This window comes from Macaca fascicularis, chromosome 7, assembly GCF_037993035.2.
Source record: "Macaca fascicularis isolate 582-1 chromosome 7, T2T-MFA8v1.1".
Taxonomy (NCBI): Eukaryota; Metazoa; Chordata; class Mammalia; order Primates; family Cercopithecidae; genus Macaca; species Macaca fascicularis.
Genome location: NC_088381.1, coordinates 141,192,246 through 141,214,571, shown reverse-complemented (window position 1 = coordinate 141,214,571; position 22,326 = coordinate 141,192,246). Strand labels below are relative to the sequence as shown.

Below are 22,326 nucleotides of genomic sequence, written 5' to 3'. Positions count from 1 at the left end.
ATGAGTATTAGCCTTGTAACCTTAATAGATAATTTATTCTGTGTCTGGAATAGAACATACATGTTATTTCCTTATGTATGTTGTGAAATTGATCAACACACATGTACATATAGATTGATACTAATGTAAGTTAATGGAAAGCCAATGGTCAAGCTCCCCTTAAGTGGTATGGAGTTTCTAAGTGACATCTTACTCACTAAGAAAAAGTATGACAAGGACCTTTGATGCACACTCATTTAATTTTATGTATTGCATTTTTAATGTGATTATGTGGTCATTTGAATGTGGACTTTTTTTAAAATTGATGACTTTCACATAGTTGACCACCAATTTTAAACTTAAAAAATGTATATGGAACCAGTTTTCTATTTTCTGTTCACTATTATAAAATTTAAAATACAAATCTCACCAAACCAGTATGCCCTATCTTTTCCTCTGCTGCCAAATTTGGAATATCTCTGTTTTAAATGTAAACAGCGATTACTAAACTAACTTGGTACTCTGCATGGATACAGGTTCTGATTTCTTCTCACTCTTTCCATGGATTCTTAGGCCATACAATGTGTTTCCCTGCATTTTCATGCGCCCTTCCTTTTTCCCTGTCACTCCTGGTATGGATAACTCTTTGAAACTCACTCCCACCCCTTCTCCCACTTTTTCCTTTCCCCAATTTCTGTATGTGCTTATTGATGTGAAACTCTGGGACATTTAGGCCATACAATAATAGCGCTCGACTTGTCCCCCTGTTCCTCCAGGAAAGGAAGTTCTTCAAAGGCTTCTTTGGAAAAGTAAGTTTGATGCCACATTCATGCTTGCTTTATAAGGAGTTACACCCCTAGTGTACCACTGACATATTTTTTAAAAGTAGCACAGCTTTGGTTTCTTTATAATACAGGAATTGGTTTGACTGTATATGGAAATTAATGAATTAGGAAGTTGCTATCCGTAATGTTATCAGTGGATCTACTGATACTAAATCTGATGATTCTAAGAAATTCCAATAAATAGGCTGGGCATGGTGGCTCATGTCTGTAATCCCAGCACTTTGGGAGGCTGAGGCAGGTGGATCACCTGAGGAGTTTGAGACCAGCCTGGCCAACATGATGAAACCCTGTCTCTACCAAAAATACAATACAGGTGATGTACACCTGTAATCCCAGCTACTCGGAAGGCTGAGGCAGGAGAATCGATTGAACCCAAGAGGTGGAGGTTGCAGTGAGCCGAGATCACGCCCCTGCACTCCAGCTTGGGTGACGGAGTAAGACGCTGTCTCAAAAAAATAAAGAAATTCCAATAAATGAATCAAGTAGGTTAAAAGAGGATTATCTCCTCAACAGTAGGTATTAAAATAAATATTATTTGGTCTTGTAAACTCTGTTTATATTAAAATATTAGCAATATTTGTAACAAGTGGATTTTACATGATGCCCAGTATTCACAGGGAAATCGGAAGAAATATTTAAGTAAAAATTAAATATACCCCAAAGTTTACATTCAGTGCAATTTTTTTTCCAATCTAAATTAAATTTCAGGAGAAGTAAGTGAAAGTGGATAAACTTGGATAAACTTATCTTTAGGGATCCTGCTATGATTTTTAACCTGCATTGCTAATCTAAGAAAAAGTATCTTAATTATTAGCCTACCAAATATCTGTCATATGTGGAATGTTGTTTATGTAGATGCTTTTCAAATAATGATTATTCAATGTTCATATCTCCCTAAATTTAAGAATATATGGGGTAGCTGTACTAATATCAGTAAATATATTTCTGAATATATTTTGTGTCCAAGTTTATCCTTGTTTAATTTTGAGTAAGTGCTAAAACTAATTCAGACTGAGACAGTATGAGAGAAAAAATACTGTCATTAGATAACAGTATAAATTACTAATGATTTATGTGATTAACAAAATCCTACAATTTTTTTCCTACTGCATGGTTTTGTCATTTTGGAAATTTGTTTTAAAGAACAAATAATTTACATTTCCTTCTCAATTAAATGTTTAAATGTAACTCATTTTTACATTTTCTTGTTCTAACTTAGGTCACCTTTATACTAATGTAAACACATTTGAAGTGTTTTGATCTAATGATTTAATTCAGTTACTCCTGTTAATCTGAAATAAAAAGTCAAATAATTCACCCACACATGTCACAGTACGTTTTTTAATAGACATTTTGGGTCTGAGTCAGGTTAATAGGTCCTTAGAATATGGGATACATATCTAGAAAGAATCTTATTATTTCCTGTGTAGCATAGCATTATAAGTAGGCATTATATTTGTTAAGGAAATTGATAATTGTTAAGGACACTTTAGGAAACTTTTTGTGGTGTATTTTTTTTTTCCCAAATAGTTTCCGAAAGCAATTACACATCTACAAGTATCATACAATTTTAACTATTGTTCAAGTGACCAGTTTTAATAAGTCTACTTTACTTAAAACAGCAGATAAGGCTATGTACAATAAGCTATATAAGATAAGGCATCATAGATAAGATGAAGGTCAGGTTATAACAAATATTGATTTGTTTATTTATTTATTTATTTTATTATTATTATTATTTTTTGAGACAGAGTCTCGCTCTGTCGCCCAGGTTGGAGTGCAGTGGCTGGATCTCAGCTCATTGCAAGCTCCGCCTCCCGGGTTTACGCCATTCTCCTGCCTCAGCCTCCGGAGTAGCTGGGGCTACAGGCGCCCGCCACCACGCCCGGCTAGTTTTTTGTATTTTTTAGTAGAGACGGGGTTTCACCATGTTAGCCAGGATGGTCTCGATCTCCTGACCTCGTGATCTACCCGTCTCGGCCTCCCAAAGTGCTGGGATTACAGGCTTGAGCCCCCGGCCCGGCCTTATTTGGTTTTTAGAAAGACAATTTTTAAAGTATGTATTTTAGCTGGATGCAGTGGTGCATGCTACTCAGGAGCCTGGAGTGGATTAAGGAACAAAGCTCTCCCCTCAAAGTCAATCCTGAGGTCACAGTATTTATTGCTACATATAATGGGGCCATGATGCACCTACACTGTAGCTGAGCTGGATCACACTGTGTTTGGTAGGCTTTTCACTGCATTTTTTTTTTGCTACATGATGAATTTGTATAGTATAAGAAAGAGAATTATGAATCATCTCACTTAATCCTTAACCCAGAAATAATAATTCTCTAGTTTTGCAGTGAGAAAACTGAGGTTTGCAGAGGTTAAATGACCTGATTGTATTCACAGATATTTATAATAAGTGGTAAAAAATGGGATTTGAACCCGAATAATCTGACTTCAGAGCCAAAAGTACTATACATTGTGCTATACAATAACTTTATTTTCATATTATTTTTAAGTGAAGATTTTATCTCAAAAGGTGCTAGTAAGTAAAGAGCTTCTTAGAAACTCACTTTTACTTTCTTTTTTATAGAGTAGTAATTTAACTTTAGATTTTATTTCTAATCAGTTACTTTTTATTAGTTAAAGCTTTAAATAATCATATTTTTTAGTAGAGACGGGGTTTCACCATGTTAGTTGGCCAGGCTGATCTTGAACTCCTGACCTCAGGTGATCTGCCCGCCTCGGCATGTGCCTGTAATCCCAGCTACTACTCAGGAGGCTGAGGCAGGAGAATTGCTTGAACCTGGGAGGTACAGGTTGCAAGGAGCCAAGATAATACCATTGCACTCCAGCCTCAGTGACAGGAGACCATCTCAAAAAAAAAAAGAAAAGAAAAAAATTCCTTTTCAGTGGTTCAAACTAACATTTTATTTATTTGGAAATATTTAAATCCTACATGTTGAGTATCTCTTATTCGAAATGTTTAGGACCTGAAGGGTTATGGATTTTGGATTTTTTTTTCAGATTTTGGAATATTTGCTTATATATAATGAGATATTTTGGGGATAAGACCCAAGTCTAAATGCAGAAGTTATTTGTGTTTTATATATGCCTTATACATATAGCCTGTAGATAATTTTATATAATATTTTAAATAATTTTTATAATTAATTTATATTACTGTATTATTTTATAATTAATAATTTAATTTTGTGCATGAAACAAAGTTCATGTACATTGAACCATCAGAAAGCAAAGGTATCACTATCTCAGCCACCCATGTGGATGGAGTCTGTGGTTGTTTGGCATTACTATCATTCCCTACTTTGAATTTATATGCTACTGATAAGCAGTCATTTTCTTGCACTTATTCACACATAAGTACTTCGCTTTAAAAAAAAAAAAAGACCTACTGACTGGGCACGGTGGCTCACGCCAGCACTTTGGGAGGCCAAGGGCGGGTGGATTGCTTGAGGTCAGGAGTTCAAGACCAGCCTGACCAACAGGGTGAAATCCCATCTACTAAAAATACAAAAAAATTAGCTGGGCATGGTGGCACACAGCTGTAGTCCCAGCTACTCAGGAGGCTGAGGCAGGAGAATTGCTTGAACCCGGGAGATGGAGGTTGCAGTGAGCCTGGATCACGCCACTGCACTCCAGCCTGGGCTACAGAGCAAGACTCTGTCTCAAAAAAAAAAAAAAAGACATACCACTAGTAGAGTGAAAAAATAATATGTTCAGAGTAACTGAGCAGCACCATAGCATCACCAGAATACATATGTCAGCTGTTTAACAACAGCAACAACAAACAATGACAGGCTTTGCCTTCCCCTTCTGAGGCTGTGTTTTGATTAAAAGATTACTTACACTGTATTTTCTTTTTTCCAAGGTAAAAAGAAATATCAGAAGCAGTTGAGGGGCCAGGAAGTGGGTCTTCTAGGGATGAAGTGACATTCTGCTAGATGGCTTTTTTTTTTTTTTTTTTTGGAGACAGGGTCTCACTCTGTCACCCAGGCTGGAGTGCGGTGGCACAATCATGGCTCACTGCAGCCTCAAATTCCCAGGCTCGGGATCCTCCCAACACAACCTCTTGAGTAGCTGGGACTATAGGCGTGTGCCACCACACTCAGCTATTTTTGTATTTTTTATAGAAACAGGGTTTCGCCATGTTTCCCAGGCTGGTCTCAAACTTCTGAGGTCAAGTGATCCACCCACCTCACCCTGCCAAAGTGCTGGGATTACAAGCATGAACCACTGTGCCCAGCCTGCTGGATGGCTTGTGTGTTGTATGCCTACATTTTTTTGTTGTTGTTTTTTTGAGACAGAGTCCCCCTTCATCACCCAGGCTGGTGCGATCTCAGTCACCACAACCTCTGCTTTCCGGGTTCAAGTGATTTTTTTGTTTCAGCCTCCCGAGTAGCTGGGACCACAGGCGCTTGCCACCATACCCAGATAATTTTTGTATTTTTAGTAGAGAGGGGGTTTCACCATGTTGGCCAGGCTGATCTCGAACTCCAGACCTCAAGTGATCTGCCTGCCTTGGCCTCCCAGGGTGCTGGGATTACAGGCATGAGCCACAGCACCCAGAATTCTTTTCTTATGTTATTGGGGAAAATTTTTTTTTTAATGTCAGGGTGATTTTATACTAATATATAATTTTTTACAGTGAGTCATTTAAAGAGTTTGGAAAACAGAGAGGGGCAAGTATTGTCCCTTATCTTACCTAGAATGTGCTTTTAAATGATAATTTTTTCTTTAATTTGGAATCTTTCAAATCTTTCAAGTTGCCGTCATTTAATTCATCTCCACACTAATCTATAAGAAATAGACTGGTGAGAGAGACTTGATAATATTACTGAGTTTGCTAGGTCAATTGTGGTTTGATGAAAGCTCAAAATGAAGAATCTTACAGAACAGTGTATGTTATGGAGTTTTTATCCAGTACAGTTCCTCATAAGTTTTGATATTTTGTTGTTCTTTGAATCATGTATGATTTAATGATCCAGGATAAATAGAACAACAGTAATCAAGAAGTGTTTTTATTAAACACTTTTATGTGAAAGTAAGTAGATAGAAGAATTGTTTGCCCTGATTCTGAATTTATGACTCATAGCCAGGAAAACTTTCTCTTTTCCATAAGTTGCCTCTTGGACCTGACCTTCCCTATTGTTACATCACCACCTGATAGGAGCAGTGCCTCCAGAAACTTTAGCAGTATGGAACAGATAAATCTGGGTCTGTTACAGGCCTGTAATCCATTGTAAGCTTACAAACATTGTAAAAGAGGGGCAAAAAACACAAGGATCTGAAATAACTTTTTCCAAACTAATTAAGTTGCTCATTGCCATGGCCGGGTACGTTGGCTCACACCTGTAATCCCAGCACTTTGGGAGGCTGAGGCGGGTGAACCACAAGGTCAGGAGTTCAAGATGAGTCTGGCCAAGATGGTGAAACCCCGTCTCTACTAAAAATACAAAAATTAGCTGGGCGTGGTGGCAGGTGCCTATAATCCAAGCTACTCGGGAGACTGAGGCAGGAGAATCGCTTGAACACCGGGGGTGGGCAGAGGTTGCAGTGAACCCAGATCGTGACACTGCACTTCAGCCTGGGTGACAGAGTGAGACTATCTCAAATAAATAAATAAATAAATAAATAAATTAAATTAAATAAATAGCTCATTGCCTTAGGAAAGCCAATAATGCACTCAGCTTTTTAGGGATTATTATATGCAACTTCATTAGCATAGTTGGCTGTACTGGGCAAATACTTTATTACCAAAAATTACATGGCACTTAATGTTTGAAAAAAGGTTTTTATAATTTTAACGTATTTGAGGAACCCTATGAGCTAAGTAATCTGTATTCCCATTTTATGAAGAAGCTGACTCAACATAGAGACAGGAAATACTCTTAGGCCACCCTATTAGATCTCTTTTTGAAGCCATTTACTTGTATTTATATAGAGCTTTATAGTTTATTATGTGCTTTGACCTACTTTCTAATTTGCCATTCACAACAGTTCAGTGAATTGGACAGGGTAGTTCATGAAACTGCATTTTACAGATGAATAAACAGAAGCTCAGAGAGTTCACCCAGCTAATACTAAATGGCAGTGCCTACAGCGAAACCAAGGTTTTCTGAAACTTAGTGCAAAGTTCTTTCACCTACCCCATGTTGATGTTCTGTCATTCAAAAAGCATTCCTCTGCTTTCCTCAAGTATGCCTTAATTATAATGAATGGAGAAGTGTCTAATGCAGAGGACGCTAGACAGCCCAAGGGCCTGAATACTTCCATAAACGTGGACTTTTGGCCTGCACACAGGCTTTTATATAAAAAGTAGGATATTCATCTTAAGAATTAGCAGACCTGGCAAAACAGCGTGCTTTCTATGTGGCAACAGTGTCTTGACCTGAGTAACAGCTGTGCCCTTTGCCTATTCGCCACAATCCCTGCAACTCCCTGTTGTCCCTGCTTTACTCATTTGTTATCTGCCTTTAACTCTTGTATGCATTTGAGTTTGTGAACTCCTCTCTGGGTTATGTCACTTTGATTTATTTTTCTTTGTAGCAACCACTTCTGACTGTATAAAAATCACCAAAAATATTATAATATCTGTTCTTACAGCTGCTGTTAATATACTGCCAAATATAGTTTTTCAAGTTTTTATGTTTTTATAATTGCTAAGTGGCACCATTAGAAATGGTTAAGTTTTAGAGAATGCATGGTTGAAAAGTAATGTGTATGTAATCCCAGCACTTTGGGAGGCCGAGGCGAGTGGATCACCTGAGGTCGGGAGTTCGAGACCAGCCTGACCAACATGGAGAAACCTCGTCTCTACTAAAAATACAAAATTAGCTGGGCCTGGTGGCACATGCCTATAATCCCAGCTACTAGGGAGGCTGAGGCAGGAGAATTGCTTGAACCTGGGAGGCGGAGGTTGCGGTGAGCCGAGATCGTGCCATTGCACTCCAGCCTGGGCAACAAGAGTGAAACTCTGCCTCAAAAAAAAAAAAAAAAAGGAAAAGTAATGTGTAACTACGTTGTTTTAACCTAATTCCTGAGAGTAAAGGATTTCATGGCATTTATGACTCCACTCTTGAATTAGTGTATTCAAATCTCCATTCTATTTTATATTTCCTAAATTTTCTCCTCTATGACAACTTGTACTTAGTGCTTATCTTCATTCTGGATCCTATTCTTTTATTATTATTATTATTATTATTATTATTATACCTTAAGTTCTAGGATATATGTGCAGAACGTGCAGGTTTGTTACATAAGTATACGTGTGCCATGGTGGTTTGCTGCACCCATCAACCCATCATCTAGGTTTTAAGCCCCGCATACATTAGGTATTTGTCCTAATGCTCTCCCTCCCCTTGCCCCCAACTCCCCGACAGGCCCCAGTGTGTGATGTTCCCCTCCCTGTGTCCGCGTGTTCTCATTGTTCACCTCCCACTTATGAGTGAGAACATGTGGTATTTGGTTTTCTGTTCCTGTGTTAATTTGCTAAGAATGGTGGTTTCCAGCTTCATCCATGTCCCTACAAAGGACATGAACTCATTCTTTTTTATGGCTGCATAGTATTTCATGGTATATATGTGCCACATTTTCTTTATCCAGTCTATCATTGATGGGCATTTGGGTTGGTTCCAAGTCTTTGCTTTTGTGAATAGTGCTGCAGTAAACATACGTGTGCAAGTGTCTTTATAGTAGAATTATTTATATTCTTTTGGGTATTGGATCCTATTCTTTAAAAGTGCGTCTGTGCTCATATATTGTTTCCCTCCTGTTCAAGGGATGAACTATCTGTGCTCCTTGCAGAGGCCATCTCCTCCACCAGATTCTTCTAATTCCAACTCTTACTTATTCTGGCAATGCTACCCCCTGTCTCCTCTGTAATCAGTTTTCTTTCTCTAGTGGATCATCCATTAGCATAAAAATATACCATCTTCTTTTTAAAAAAAGTTTTTTTCTTGGTACCCTCAGCTCCTTCTTCTGTTGAACCCATTTAATCATCTCCACAACTTTTACCTCCACCACCCCACCACGGCTGCCCTTATCTTCTTTTGTATTACTATTCCAGTAGTCCTATTGCCTTACTCAGGCTATCAGCAGCAATTGACGTAGCCCATCTCTCACTCCCCCTTGAAACACTAGTTCAGGGATCATACTTTCCCAATTTTCCCCTTCGTCTGTGGACTCTTTTCAGCCTACACCTCTCCGTTAATGATCTCATCCACAATGTGATGGCTTTAAATATCATTTATGTAATATATGCTGATGGTTTTGAAATGTGTATCTCCATACATCTCCCCTGAACTCCATAATGGTATTTCCATCTTAGAAGCAATATAGCATAGGAAGCAAGGGCCCAGCCTTTGGTGCCAGATTACTTGCACTTGCTAGCTTTGCGATTAATGCCTACTTCATGTGGTTGTTGTGAAGATTAGATGAATAAACATAAGTAAAGAGCACCAAATGGCCTGTTTTGGTAGATAGGTGTCACTATCATCATTATTAAACTTTTTCACTTTGATATCTGCTAGTCACCTCACCCTTTAATATGTCACAAATCGAATTCCCCCAAGGAGAGAAGGATCTTTCTCTCCTAGTTTTTTCCAGTCTCAGTATACAGCATCTCTGTCCCTATGCACTAGCCAAACCCTGGATTTGACCTTGACTTCTCTTTTTCTTATACCCTACATCCACTCCATTAACAGTTCCTGTCTGCTTTAGCCTTCAAGAACCTAATCAGTTCTCACTATCTCCACCACTCCTACCCTGGTCCAAGCCAGCATCTCCTCTTAACTGAACCATTGCAGTAGCATTCTACTAGCATCCTACTACCCCTGCTTTCATTATTGTCCTCCTGCCATCCCCTCTTGAGAGATCGGCCTGAGTGATCTTTTTAAGACAGAGGTCTGGCCGGGCACAGTGGCTCACGCCTGTAATCCCAGCACTTTGGGAGTCCTAGGCAGGCGGATCATGACGAGATCAGGAGATCGAGACCATCCTGGCTAACATGGTGAAACCCCATCTCTACTAAAAATACAAAAAAATTAGACAGGCGTGGTGGCGGGTGCCTGTAGTCCCAGCTACTTGGGAGGCTGAGGCAGGAGAATGGTGTGAACCTGGGAGGTAGAGCTTGCAGTGAGCTGAGATCATGCCACTGTGCTCCAGCCAGGGCAACAGAGTGATACTCCGTCTCAAAAAAAAAAAGACAGAGGCCCAATTATGTTGCTTCACTGTCCGATGTCCCCCAGTAGCTTCCTGATCTACTCAGGGTAAAAGCCAAAGTCTTTTAGGCCTTGTAGCCCATTGTATATGAATCCCCTCTGTCTTTTTCCTCTTTTATCTCCTCCTAGCCTTCTTCTTGCTTCCTCTGTTCCAGCCACACTAGCCTCCTGGATATTCCTTAAACACACCAGATATGCTTTCACCTCAGGGCCTTTGTACTTGTTGTAACCTCTAGTAGAACACACATCATCCAGATATATGTGTGGCTCACTTCCTCATCTCTTTCTCTTCACTCAAAAGCCCCATTATCAGGCATTTACTGACAACTTTTAAAAAAATCCAAACACCACTCTCCACCAGACACACACACTCCCTATTCCACTTCCTAGCTTTATTTTTATCTGATAGGGCTTATCACTGTGTGTCATGCCATACATTTTACTTATTTGTTTATCTCTTCCTCACTGAATTGTAAGCTCTGTGAGGACAGTGATCTCCACCTGTTTTGTTTACTGCAAATCTTCAGTACCTAGAATAATTTGTGGTCCATGGTAGCTGCTCCAAAATATTTGAATTAATGAATAAAGGAATGAATGAGAAATGTACTGCTCAAGTTCACCCTGTTGTGGGAGGAATCAGATAGGTAAAGACATGGTTACCAAATTGTGTGACAATAACAGGTGCTCCAGGAGCAAAGAGGAAGAGTGAATGTGAAAGGTTGTAATGAAGGCTTCTAGGAGGAGATGACACCTAAGGCTGAGCCTAAAAACTATGAGTTCCAGTTAAACTAAGTTAGAAGAGAAAGATTTCAGACAGAAGGAACAGCACTATCAGGGACATTGGGATGAGAGAAAACATGTTGCACACTTATTCATTCATTCATTCATTCATTCATTCAACCTAGGGGTGTTGAGAAGGACACAGAAGATGAGACCCAGATTTCATTCATGGATGACCAAGGGGGTGGTGGAATCACTCATTGTGAGAAGGGATAATTTGGTTTTGGACAGGTTGAATTTGAGATGCCTCTAGAATTTTCATTTCAGCTACTATATACCTTTGAAAAATGAACTTAATATTGGAATAATCCCTAGGTCTCCCCTCCCCCAATTGAAGTGATTTGGCATTCTAGAAGAGCTAAATTGCCTCTCCAAACTCTCCTTTACTGTGTAGTTGATGACATGCTCCATGCTTGTTTTTTCCTAAAAGCCTTTAAGTGCCCCTCTCATTTAAGAAAGTACAGGAATAATTAACCTTAGCATCTGAGACTAAAAGTTACTGTACTCTTCCTAAGCACAGTACAATCTCAAATCCTGAAGAAAGTTGTGTTTCTATCCTTTCGCTGCTTTGTTCTTTGGGGTATATTCACTGGATTTTGGAATTACAAGACAAAATTTATTATACCATTCTGTTCAGAAATTCAAATATCAAATCATAGACTTCAAGGCTTTTCTGATTTAAAAAACGATGAAGCTGGGTTTCCTCTGAAAAAAGTCTCTTGTTTATTACAAGGCACACTATATCATGGTTTCCTGGTTTATATATCACCATTACTCTGTAATGCCTGCCTCTGTGTAGATGTGGCAGAAAGACTGACCAGTGATTCTTTACACATTGGGTACCTTTGAAGACCTCTTTAGTTTGTAGCTGAAGGAACTTTGCACAGTAGAATTGCAAATCACTGTTGTTCTGAGAGTGACTTGTTCTGCCCTAATTGGTCTGCTTGCTGCTGTTGCTTCTTAACATTTCAAAGCTATGCAAAATTAGGTTTCCATGTGTCTTTATAGCATTTCTTCACTTCAGCTTACATTAGAACATCTGCTTAACCCTTTTGCTCTTACTTAGCATATGCCCAGCAGAACTGTCTTGCCTCCAAATGTCATTTTTATTTTTGCCAATGGCATGCTCTTATCTCATTGGTGATCTTGGGAATCATAGAATTTTAGAGTTGGACAGCACCTTAAAATGGGTAGGATGTAAATACATTTGTCAGAAAAAAAAGAAAATGAATTCAGGGACACAGTTCCAACAGGTCTAATATTTCAGTATAAAGAATTATCTTTCCAAGAACATTCAATTAATTACTTTATAGAGATTATGATTATATCAGATGTCACAAACTATGGCCCACTACTGTATTTGTTTTTGTAAATAACATTTTATTGGAACAAAGTCATGCCGATTTGTGTACATATTGTTCTGGCTGCTTTTGTGCAATCATAGAGTTGAGTAGTTGCAATAGAGATTGTATGTCCTGCAAAGCCTAAAATATTTTGTTATCTGGTCCTTCACAAAAAACGTTTGCTAAATGAGTTTAAAAACTCATTTCGGCCAGGCATGGTAGCTCACACCTAAATCCCAGCATTTTTGGAGGCTGAGGCAGGCGCATCACCTGAAGTCAGGAGTTCAAGACCAGCCTGGCCAACATGGTGAAACCCCTTCTCTATTAAAAATACAAAAATTAGCCATAGCTGGGCATGGTGGCAGGCACCTGTAATCCCAGCCATTTGGGAGGCTGAGGCAGGAGAATTGCTTGAACCCAGGAGGTGGAGGTTGCAGTGAGCCAAGATTGCACCACTGCACTCCAAGCATGGGCGACAGAGCAAGACCGTCTCAAAAAATAAAACAAAACTCATTTCTCCCAAGGATAACATCAGTTATACTGATGAAATAAAAGAGCAATGTAAGAATCTTTCCACCTACCATGTATATCACCGACTTGTCATTTTCATCCTTTTTCAATTTATTTTTAAAAAGTGGTTTCAACTGGGCATAGTGGCTCACATCTGTAATCCTAATACTTTGGAAGGCTGAGGTGGGAGGATCACGTGAAGCCAGGAACTTGAGACCAGCCTGGGCAACATAAGACCCCTTCCTATAAAAATGAAAAAGTCCTATGAAAGTCCTATAAAAATATAAAAAGTCCTATAAAAATAAAAAAGCCAGGTGTGTTGGTACTTACTTGTGGTCTCCCAGCTACTCAGGAGGCTGAGGTGGGTGGATGACTTGAGCCCAAGAGTTTGAGGCTGCAGTGAGCTGTGATCACACCACTGCGCTCCAGCCTGGGTGACAAATTAAGATCCTGTCTCTAACAAAAAAACAGGAAAGAAAGAAAAAGAAAGAAACAGTAGTTTCTACTTAAAGAAACAAAAAGCAAACAAAAAAACTCTGGAGATAGGTAGATAGCAATTGGTTATTTCAGTTGCCTTTTACTGTGTGTAGCTTTTATATTTAGGAGAAAGTCATCTTACAGTGTGCTGAGCTTGTTACTATTTCTGTGCCATTTTTCCAACCATTTTGTGTTCCTTTACCAGATTTTTTTGTGTTAAGATTACCTGTGCATTTCCTTCTGGTACAAGTTTCCTGATTTAGTAATTTGTAATAGATTCACTATATGTTATTATTTTCTCCAGTGTCGGAACCTGCTTAATTGCTATATCGGTTTATATCTACCCATAACAAAAAGTTTTAAAGAATATAATAATTTTTAAATACTAAGCTGGATATTTATAGTGTAGAGTAATTAACTTGAGAAAGTTATACTTTAATTTTTCACTTTTGGTTAGCTTGATCCTTCTGCTCAGATTTCACCAATTTAAATTCTAAGTTACTGAAGTTCTGTCCATGTTAGATCGGTTTTCTTTGAAAAAAAGGATTTTTGTCATTATTGTGAAGCTTTTTCATGATACTTGTATTTGTCAGTGTGAATTCTATCTAAAACCGTGAAATTATTATTAAAGTAGAAAGTGTTAGAGCAGCAATGATAAAATAATTCTGAATGTCTGAACAGCTGTGTTGCCACTTCCACATTTTTATTAGTTCCTGAAGCATATTGTCTTTTGTTGTTGTTGAGATGGAGTCTCGCTCTGTCACCCAGACTGGAGTGCAGTAGCGCGATCTTGGCTCACTGCAACCTCTGCCTCCTAGGTTCAAGCAATTCTGATGCCACAGCCTCCAGAGTAGCTGGGACTACAGGCGCATGCCACCACGCCCTGCTGGTTTTTGTGTTTTTAGTAGAGACGGGGTTTTACCATGTTGGCCAGGATGGTCTCAAACTCCTGACCTCAGGTGATCCACTGACCTTGGCCTCCCAAAGTGCTGGGATTACAGGTGTGAGCCACCGTGCCTGGCCAGCATGTTGTCTTTTTAAAGAGGTGTTTGTGCCACTAAGATGTATGTAAATTATTTTTTTCTTTCTTTTCTTTTCTTTTTTTTTTTTTTTTTTTTTTTTGAGATAGAGTCTCACTCACTCTGTTGCCCAGGCTGGAGTGCAATGGTGCAATCTCAGCTCACTGCAACCTCCACCTCCCGGGTTCAAGTGAGTCTCCTGCCTCAGCCTTCCGAGCAGCTGGGGTTACAGGCACCTGCTACCACACCTGGCTAATTTTTGTATTTTTAGTAGAGACAGGGTTTCGCCATGTTGGTGAGTGGTCTCAAACTCCTGGCTTCAGGTGATCCACCCTCCTCAACTTCCTCCAAAAGTGCTGGGATTATAGGCATGAGCCATTGTGCCCAGCCTGTATGTAAATTCTACATTTCATACTTAATGTAGGTTGTCTTTTTTCAGTCCTTTGATTAGTTAACTGTGGCCTGATCGCCTAGGATACTGGTTTCAAGTAGACAGTTTTAGGGCAGACATTGTCCTCTTAGTCACTTTTATCTTCTTTTCTTAAAAATGCTCAGAAATCTTAGTTTATGTGGTCGGAATGAAAGACTCAAGTTAACAAATAATATGGAAGTATTGGCCAGGCGCAGTGGCTCATACCTGTAATCCCAGCACTTTGAGAGGCCAAGGTGGGCGGATCACCTGAGGTCAGGAGTTCAAGACCAGCCTGGCCAACTTGGCAAAACTCCATCTCTACCAAAAAAAAATACAAAAAATGTAGCTGGGCATGGGGCCATGCACCTGTAATCCCAGCTACTCGGGAAACTGAGGCACAAGAATCACTTGAACCCAGGACACAGAGGTTGCAGTGAGCCTAAAACTGCTCCACTGCACTCCAGCCTGGGTGACAGAGTAAGACTCGTGTCAGAAAAAAAAAAAGAAATATGGAAGAAATATGGAAGTATTGCAACTGTAGAATTTGTGAGAGGAAGCCTGGGCTTAATTTCTAATCATTAATATTTCAGTACCTGACTGAAGTAACTGTAATGTGGCAAACTATAATGATGTACAGGAACTGACACCCAAAAGTATGAACAAATGCAAGAATTCATATTATCTGTTTTCTTTCATTAGAGAGTCAGAGGTCATGAAATATGACAAATATGATTCCTTACTGATACATTAGTACAATACTATAAAATTATTAAGGCCTATCTCAAAAAGCACAATTTTATTTATTTTTTTTATTTTTGAGATGGAATCTCAGTCTGTCACCCAGGCAGGAGTGCAGTGGCGTGATCTCAGTTCACTGCAACCTCTGCCTCCTGGGTTCAAGCAATTCTCCTGCCTCAGCCTCCTGAGTAGCTGGAATTACAGGCACGTGCCACCACACCTGGCTAATTTTTTGTATTTTTAGTAGATACGGGATTTCACCATGTTGGCCAGGCTGGTTTCGAACTCCTGGCCTCAAGTGATCCACCTGCCTTGGCCTCCCAAAGTGTTGGGATTACAGACATGAGCCACCACACCTGGCCACACATGTTTTTATAACCATATAGTTGGGCTGTGTATGGTGATTTACACCTGTAATCCCAGCACTTTGGGAGGCTGAAGCAGGAGGATCGCTTGAGCCTAGGAGTTCAAGGCTGCAGTGAATTATGATTATGTCACTATGCTCCAGCCTAGGCAGCAGGGCAAGACCCCATCTCTACAAAAAAAAATGTTTAAAAATTAGCTGGGTGTGGTAGTGCACGCCTGTAGTCCCAGCTACTGGGGAGGCTGAAGTGGGAGGTTTACTGGAACCCAAGAGTTCAAGGCTGTAGTGAACTGTCCTGTGCCACTTGCATGCCAGCCTGGGCAACAAGGCAAGACCCTGTCTCCAAACAAACAAGCATATAATTGGGCGAAGAAAATGTTATATTTCCCTGAATATTGTAAGGAGACTAACTGGAGAACAGTCCCATTCTAAATTGACCTTTTATTTTTCCCTTCTTCAGTCTTCCAACCTTGAAGTAGTCCTATCTGTTGCCTTAGATACTGAACACTGCAGGCTACAATTATACAATGAGCAGATTGATTAAACTGCAAATTTAAATATCTTAGAATTGTCAGTGCCATTTGGTAATGTTGTATATTGACTGGTCAGCTACAACAGGAGACTGGTCAGCTGTCTCCTGTTTCCTACAACTGATATTTAGCATATTTTTCTTTCAACAAATATTTCTTGAACTGCTACTCTGTTCCAGGTGTTGTTCAAGTTCCAGGGATACAGCAGTGAATGATAGAAGGAAGAACCTTGCCCTCATGGAGCTTACCTTCCAGCAAAATACTAATTGTTACATGAGGGTTGGTTAAATATGAGTAGTTACTGTTGTTGGTGAATGACTGTTCTACCAATTTGCCTGGAACAGCCCTATTATAACACCCATTTATTAGTTTAATAGTCATCCCTTTCATTTTCAAAGGGTTCCCAGTTTGTAGAGTAAATTATATGACCGTCCTTGTTCTAAACCTTTCGTATACATTAATTCGTTTAATCCTCACAGTAACCCTATGAGGTATATGAGATTATTAACATCATTATACAGGTGTAGAAAGTGAAGCACAGAGAAATTAAATTAACCTGCCTTTGATGGGAGTAACTTGCAAAACCAGAATTCAAATCCAAACAACAGCTTGGTTCCTAGTCACTCTACTAGACTGCCTCCATACTACTGTTCTCAATCTTTACTGTTTTACTCTGCCTGTCATCTTTCCTCTCCCCAGCAAAGTAAAGCAGGTAAAGTAATACCACACATTCGCAGATGAATTTATGGTTCTGCAGAGTGAATTTTCTCCACTTGCTACTCCCTCCTTTACAAATCTGTCTTCCTATCTACTCGGCCTCACTTTATCCCTCCATTTCATAGGAATGGACATCTCTCCTCCTGTCTAAAACTTGTATTCTAGCCCCATCTCACCCTGCATTTTGTTGGACTTTGTCCTCTAAATTACTCTTCTCTTTTTCTTGGGCCTTCCATTTCCATTGTTCCACTAGCTTTTCCCATTCAGCACATGAAGAGGATTTTTTGTTGTCATTGTTGAAAATGTATATCACTCTTTTAAGAATTATGCTTTACTACTGGGAAAGGTTTTTAAAAGTTTATTAATAATATAATGATGATAAATGGCTGCTAATTTTTACCCTATTTAAATTCCAGGTACTGTATATAATCTCTAATCCTTTTAACAAACTACAGATATTTTACAGATGAAGAGATGGAAGCTCAATGGGCTACATAACTTTCTTAGCTTATGAATAGTAGCACTGAATTCAGTCTCGTATTTGTCTTAATCCAAAGCCCATTCTATTTCAAGTATAACATGCTAGTGTATCACAATTCTTAAGACTTCCCTTGATCCTCTGCCTGTGCCTTATTGCCCTACAGCTCTCCTTTTTATAGAAAAGCTTTGTAAAAAAAGTATTTAATACTTGTAGACTCTTCTTGCCTTTCATTTACTTATCGACCCATTCTAGTCTAACTTCTACTTCTGTATCAGGATCCTCCAAAGAAACAATCTCTAGGAGGTTTTATATATATATATGATATGATATATATATATCATATATGATATATATCACATTAATATATATTATATATTATCTATTTTAAGAATTCACTCATGTGATTGTAGGGGCTGGCAGGCTGGCAAGTCTGATACCTGTAAAGCAGGCCAACAGGCTGGAAACTCAGGCAGGGTTTCTTCTCCAGGAAACTTGTTTTTGCTCTTGAGGCCTTCAACTGATTGGATGAAGCCTATCCATATTACCAAGGCTAATCTCCTTTACCTAAATTCAATTTATTGTAATAATATTTACAGAGTAGCTTCTAATTACGCATAGAATCAAGATCAAAGTCCTTATCAGGAATAGAAGACCTCCCGTGATTAGGCCTTTCCTACTATATCTCCCATTATGCCTCTCCCATTGCCAAGTCTACTTACCAAGCCATACTAAAATATTTATAGAGCCCCAGAATTGCCATGTTGTTTGCTTCCATGTCCTGTACTGCTGTTTCTTTTGCCTGGCATGTCCAGTACTTCTGTTATTTCCCTGTCTCCCTGCCCCTACCTAGAGCATCAAGAAAAATTATTTCAGCACCCAGTTCAGTCTTCTCCTTTGTATAACCTTCCCCAATTTCACAAAGAGTTTGATTATACCTCTTTTCTGACATCACTGTACCTTGTTCTCAGCTCTACTGTAGCACTTACCTATGGTATTCTTTATTTTTTGTCTGATTGTTGCCTTTCAGTAACCGTCCAGGTATTTCCACTGGCTGGCATATTATAGGCACTCATCAAATGTATGGTGGTGGTGGAGATGATGAGGCCTAGTGGATCACAGGTTAAGTAAGGCCATGTCCCCATATCAAGTTTTCCTAGGCTTGGATCACATATAGAGGAGAGTGGTAGACAGTTCTGATAGTCTCCCTTGTCCCTTCTAGAGGCTGCTGCGCCAACCTTAGCAACAGATTCTTTTTGATCTATATTTTTTATGATAATCTGATACCTATTCTCAGCCTTCATATTGCTTTCGTTTTATTTTGCTGTATCCTTGAGGCAGTTAAAAAGAAAGGATACTGTTAAATTACTATTACATTCCATCACAGGAGGAATTATGCATCAGCTTGTTCTCATGTGATTCTCATGTGCCAAAAAGTATTTTCTGAGCCAGTAAAAAGAAAATTATTTTTTGGGGGTAGTTTTTAAATCTTCCTGTGTCCCCAAAATGTCTCCATGCATTTAATGTCAAGTTAAAACCCAAGCCAAGGCTGGGTGCAGTGGTGCACACTTGTAGTCCTGGCTACACATGAGACTGGGACGGGGGGATCACTTGAGCCCAGGAGTTCAAGGCTGTAATGCTCTATGATCATACCTGTGAATAGCCACTGCACTCCAGCGTGGGCAACATAGTGAGACCTCGTCTCTAAAATTATTAGACGCTGGGCACAGTGGCTCGCACCTGTAATCCCAGCACTTCAGGAGGCTGAGGGGGGCAGATCACTTGAGATCAGGAGTTCCAGACCAGCCTGGCCAATGTAGTAAAACTCCATCTCTACTAGAAATACAAAAATTAGCCGGGCGTGATGGCAGGAGCCTGTAATCCCAGCTATTCGGGAGGCTGAGGCAGGAGAATCGCTTGAACCCGGGAGTGGGGAGGTTGCAGTGAGCCAATATCGCATCATTGCTCTCCAGCCTGGGCGACAGAGTGAGACTCTGTCTCAAGAAAAAAAAAAATTATTAGGAAAAATGTCAGTGTTAACTCTGAGAGAACAAATAATGGCTTTTTAAAGATTGTTAATAGAGTAATGAAGACTTACTGTGTTTTTAACACGAAAATTTTAGGTGACCAAGGGTCCTGCTATAACATACTGGGGTCATAGGATAGTAGAATGGTCAACACCTCAATTTAGACATGTTACTTCTTGCTCTAAATACACTTGTAGATGCTACTTGTGGTGTAACTCCTTATGTGTTTAATATGTATCTGACTCTTGGTTTTCTTGATTTTTTAAATGGGTGAAGGATCTAGTTATGAATTCTTTGCCCTTTATGGAATTTGATATCTTGGGTTTTATTCCATCTGTTACTTCCCTTTTACTTACTTTTATCTTATTGTTTTGCATTGTGTTTGTAAAATAATGGCTTTGGCTTATTTTTTCCTGAACTTTTCTGCAGTTTGGTTTGAGTATCTGGCTTTGGGTACCACTCCTGAACTTAGACTCCATCTGTACTTGTGACTTTTGGAAGGCAGAAGTCAGTGTTTTCTGTGGAAGATGACTTTTTTTTAATATTGTATATGTGTATCTTCCCCTCCCCTTTTTCGTTTCTCTTAAAAGACTGGAAAGAAAGCGGTTAAAGCAGTTCTGTGGGTCTCAGCAGATGGACTCAGAGTTGTGGATGAAAAAACTAAGGTAAGATTCTTTATTTTGATTTTGATTTTTTTTTTTTTTTTTTTTTTGGAGATGGATTTTCACTCTTGTCGCCCAGGCTGGAGTGCAATGGCGCCATCTCAGCTCACTGCAACCTCCGTCTCTCGGGTTCAAGCAACTCTCCTGCCTCAGCCACCCGAGTAGCTGGGATTACAGGGGTGTGCTACCACGCCTGGCTAACTTTTCTATTATAAGTAGAGACGGGGTTTCACCATGTTGGCCAGACTGATCTCAAACTCCTGACCTCAGGTGATCCACCGGCAGCTTCCCAAAGTGCTGGGATTAAAAGAGTGAGCCACCGTGTCTGGCCTAAGGTAAGATTCTTATAAGCATAAATAGGACTCCTCATATGTTTTTAAAAATCTCTAATGATCAGATATAATACCCTTAAGCTGTTGAAAGGTATTATATTGTTGAAGCTTTATCCTTCCACTTAGTCCAAAGTACAATCTTCTGAGAGACTATTTAACGTTCAGGAAACCACTTTAGTTACTCATTTACTTTATGAAAAATAGTATTCTCTCAACATTTTGTTCTACATGACATAGCATGTCTAAGGTACTAAGCATTAGCATTTAGTGTTAAGATCTGAGTTCTATTTTTTTTTTTTTTTTTTTTGATATGGAGTTTCACTCTTGTTGCCCAGGCTGGAGTGCAGTGGTACAATCCCAGCTCACTGCAACCTCCACCTCTTGGGTTCAAACGATTCTCCTGCCTCAGCCTCCCAAGTAGCTGACTACACACACGGACCACCATGCCCCACTAATTTTTGTATTTTTTGGTACAGACGAGGTTTCACCTTATTGGTCAGGCTGGTCTTGAACTTCCGATCTCAAATGATCTGCCTGCCTTGGCCTCCCAAAGTGCTGGGATTACAGGCATGAGCCACTGCCCGTGGCCTATTTTTGTTCTTACATATTTTTTTAAAAGTTTTTACTCTCACAAATTTGATATAAAAGATGATAGACTATCCTTTTACCGTATTTTAAAATTAAAAACAGATGGACTCCACATCTGAAATTTCTTCTTGCTCTGAAGAAAACACTATTTTAAGAAAATGATATTTGAACTAATTAACCTGGCTTTTGACTCAAAACTCAATTTAAGTGACATCTTAAGGACTAGTAAATGGCTCTTTGGTTAACATTTACTTAGAATCCAAATAATATCTCAAATCATAGGTAGCATTTTGCATTTGAGAAACAGTGATCCTAAATGCCTAAATAAGAATAGACACACAGCTCTACCCCTAGAAAGCATAAGGTGTTATATAAGGACATTTAATTATTAATTAAAATTTCCTAGAATACCTAAAGTCAGGAAAAAATTTAACAAGAAGATAATTTTTTAAAAAATTCAAATGCCACTGAAAGGGGAGAAAGTCTGGCAGGTAAAAAGCAGTTTTGATAGGAAACTTGCCTGGTAATTTCAAGTGATTTAATATAGCTGCATTTTAGTTATTTGACCTTACATTGCGTACTTTTTTTTAAGTTCAAGAGAAGCAATAGTCTTCAATTTTAGTACATTACTGTAGGAAACAGTGATCATTTTAATTATTTTTTGGAACTTGTGTAGTTTTCATTAGTGTTTGGATGAAATTTGTTACACTTGAAAGCTATGTATTTAATTGTTTTATACAATAGTTGGAAAGTAATATTGCCCCCTTGTGGCTACTCACACCACTGGCATTCATTAGTTTAGTTTTTTCCACACTGAATAGTAGTAATTAGTAGTCTTTGGTGGCTTGTCACCATTGGGACCATCTTCCCACCTTGTATTTCGCTATAAGCAGGAACTAATACTGTGTTGGGATCAGTATTTGTGATAACACCATGCCATGATCTGCACAAATTTTTGTGGAACAGAAGCTGAAATCTGAAGCCCTTAACCTTTGAGCAAGAAGCTCTGTCAGATTGCCTTGCTATCCCATCTCCCAACTCATGTGTATCTTGATTCTGATAGTGTTCCTACCTTTTTTTTGTTTTGTTTTGTTTTGTTTTGTTTTTTTCTTTTTCTTGAGACAGTGTCTTATACTGTCACCCAGGCTGGAGTACAGTGGCACAGACATAGCTCACTGCAGCCTCAGTCTCCTAGACTCAAGGGATCCTGCAACCTCAGCCTCTCAAGTAGCTGGGACTGCAGGCACACACCACCATGGCCCAGATATTTTTTTCTTTTTTTAGAGATGGGGGTC

At 39.2% G+C, this 22,326-nt stretch overlaps 1 protein-coding gene across 50 annotated transcripts in view; it reads left to right on the top strand.

Annotated features, from left to right (window-relative positions):
• Nucleotides 1–22,326, top strand: part of NUMB (NUMB endocytic adaptor protein) — a 193,111-nt gene that overhangs the window by 150,135 nt on the left and 20,650 nt on the right. For 26 of the 50 annotated variants that reach the window (XM_073997748.1, XM_073997728.1, XM_073997742.1 and 23 more), the window contains one exon: nucleotides 20,040–20,114. In XM_073997748.1, the coding sequence (XP_073853849.1) occupies nucleotides 20,040–20,114 (75 nt within the window). Of the gene's footprint in view, nucleotides 1–755; nucleotides 789–20,039; nucleotides 20,115–22,326 lie in introns of all 50 variants that reach the window. The other 24 variants (XM_073997732.1, XM_045396689.2, XM_073997736.1 and 21 more) reach the window with 1 other exon arrangement.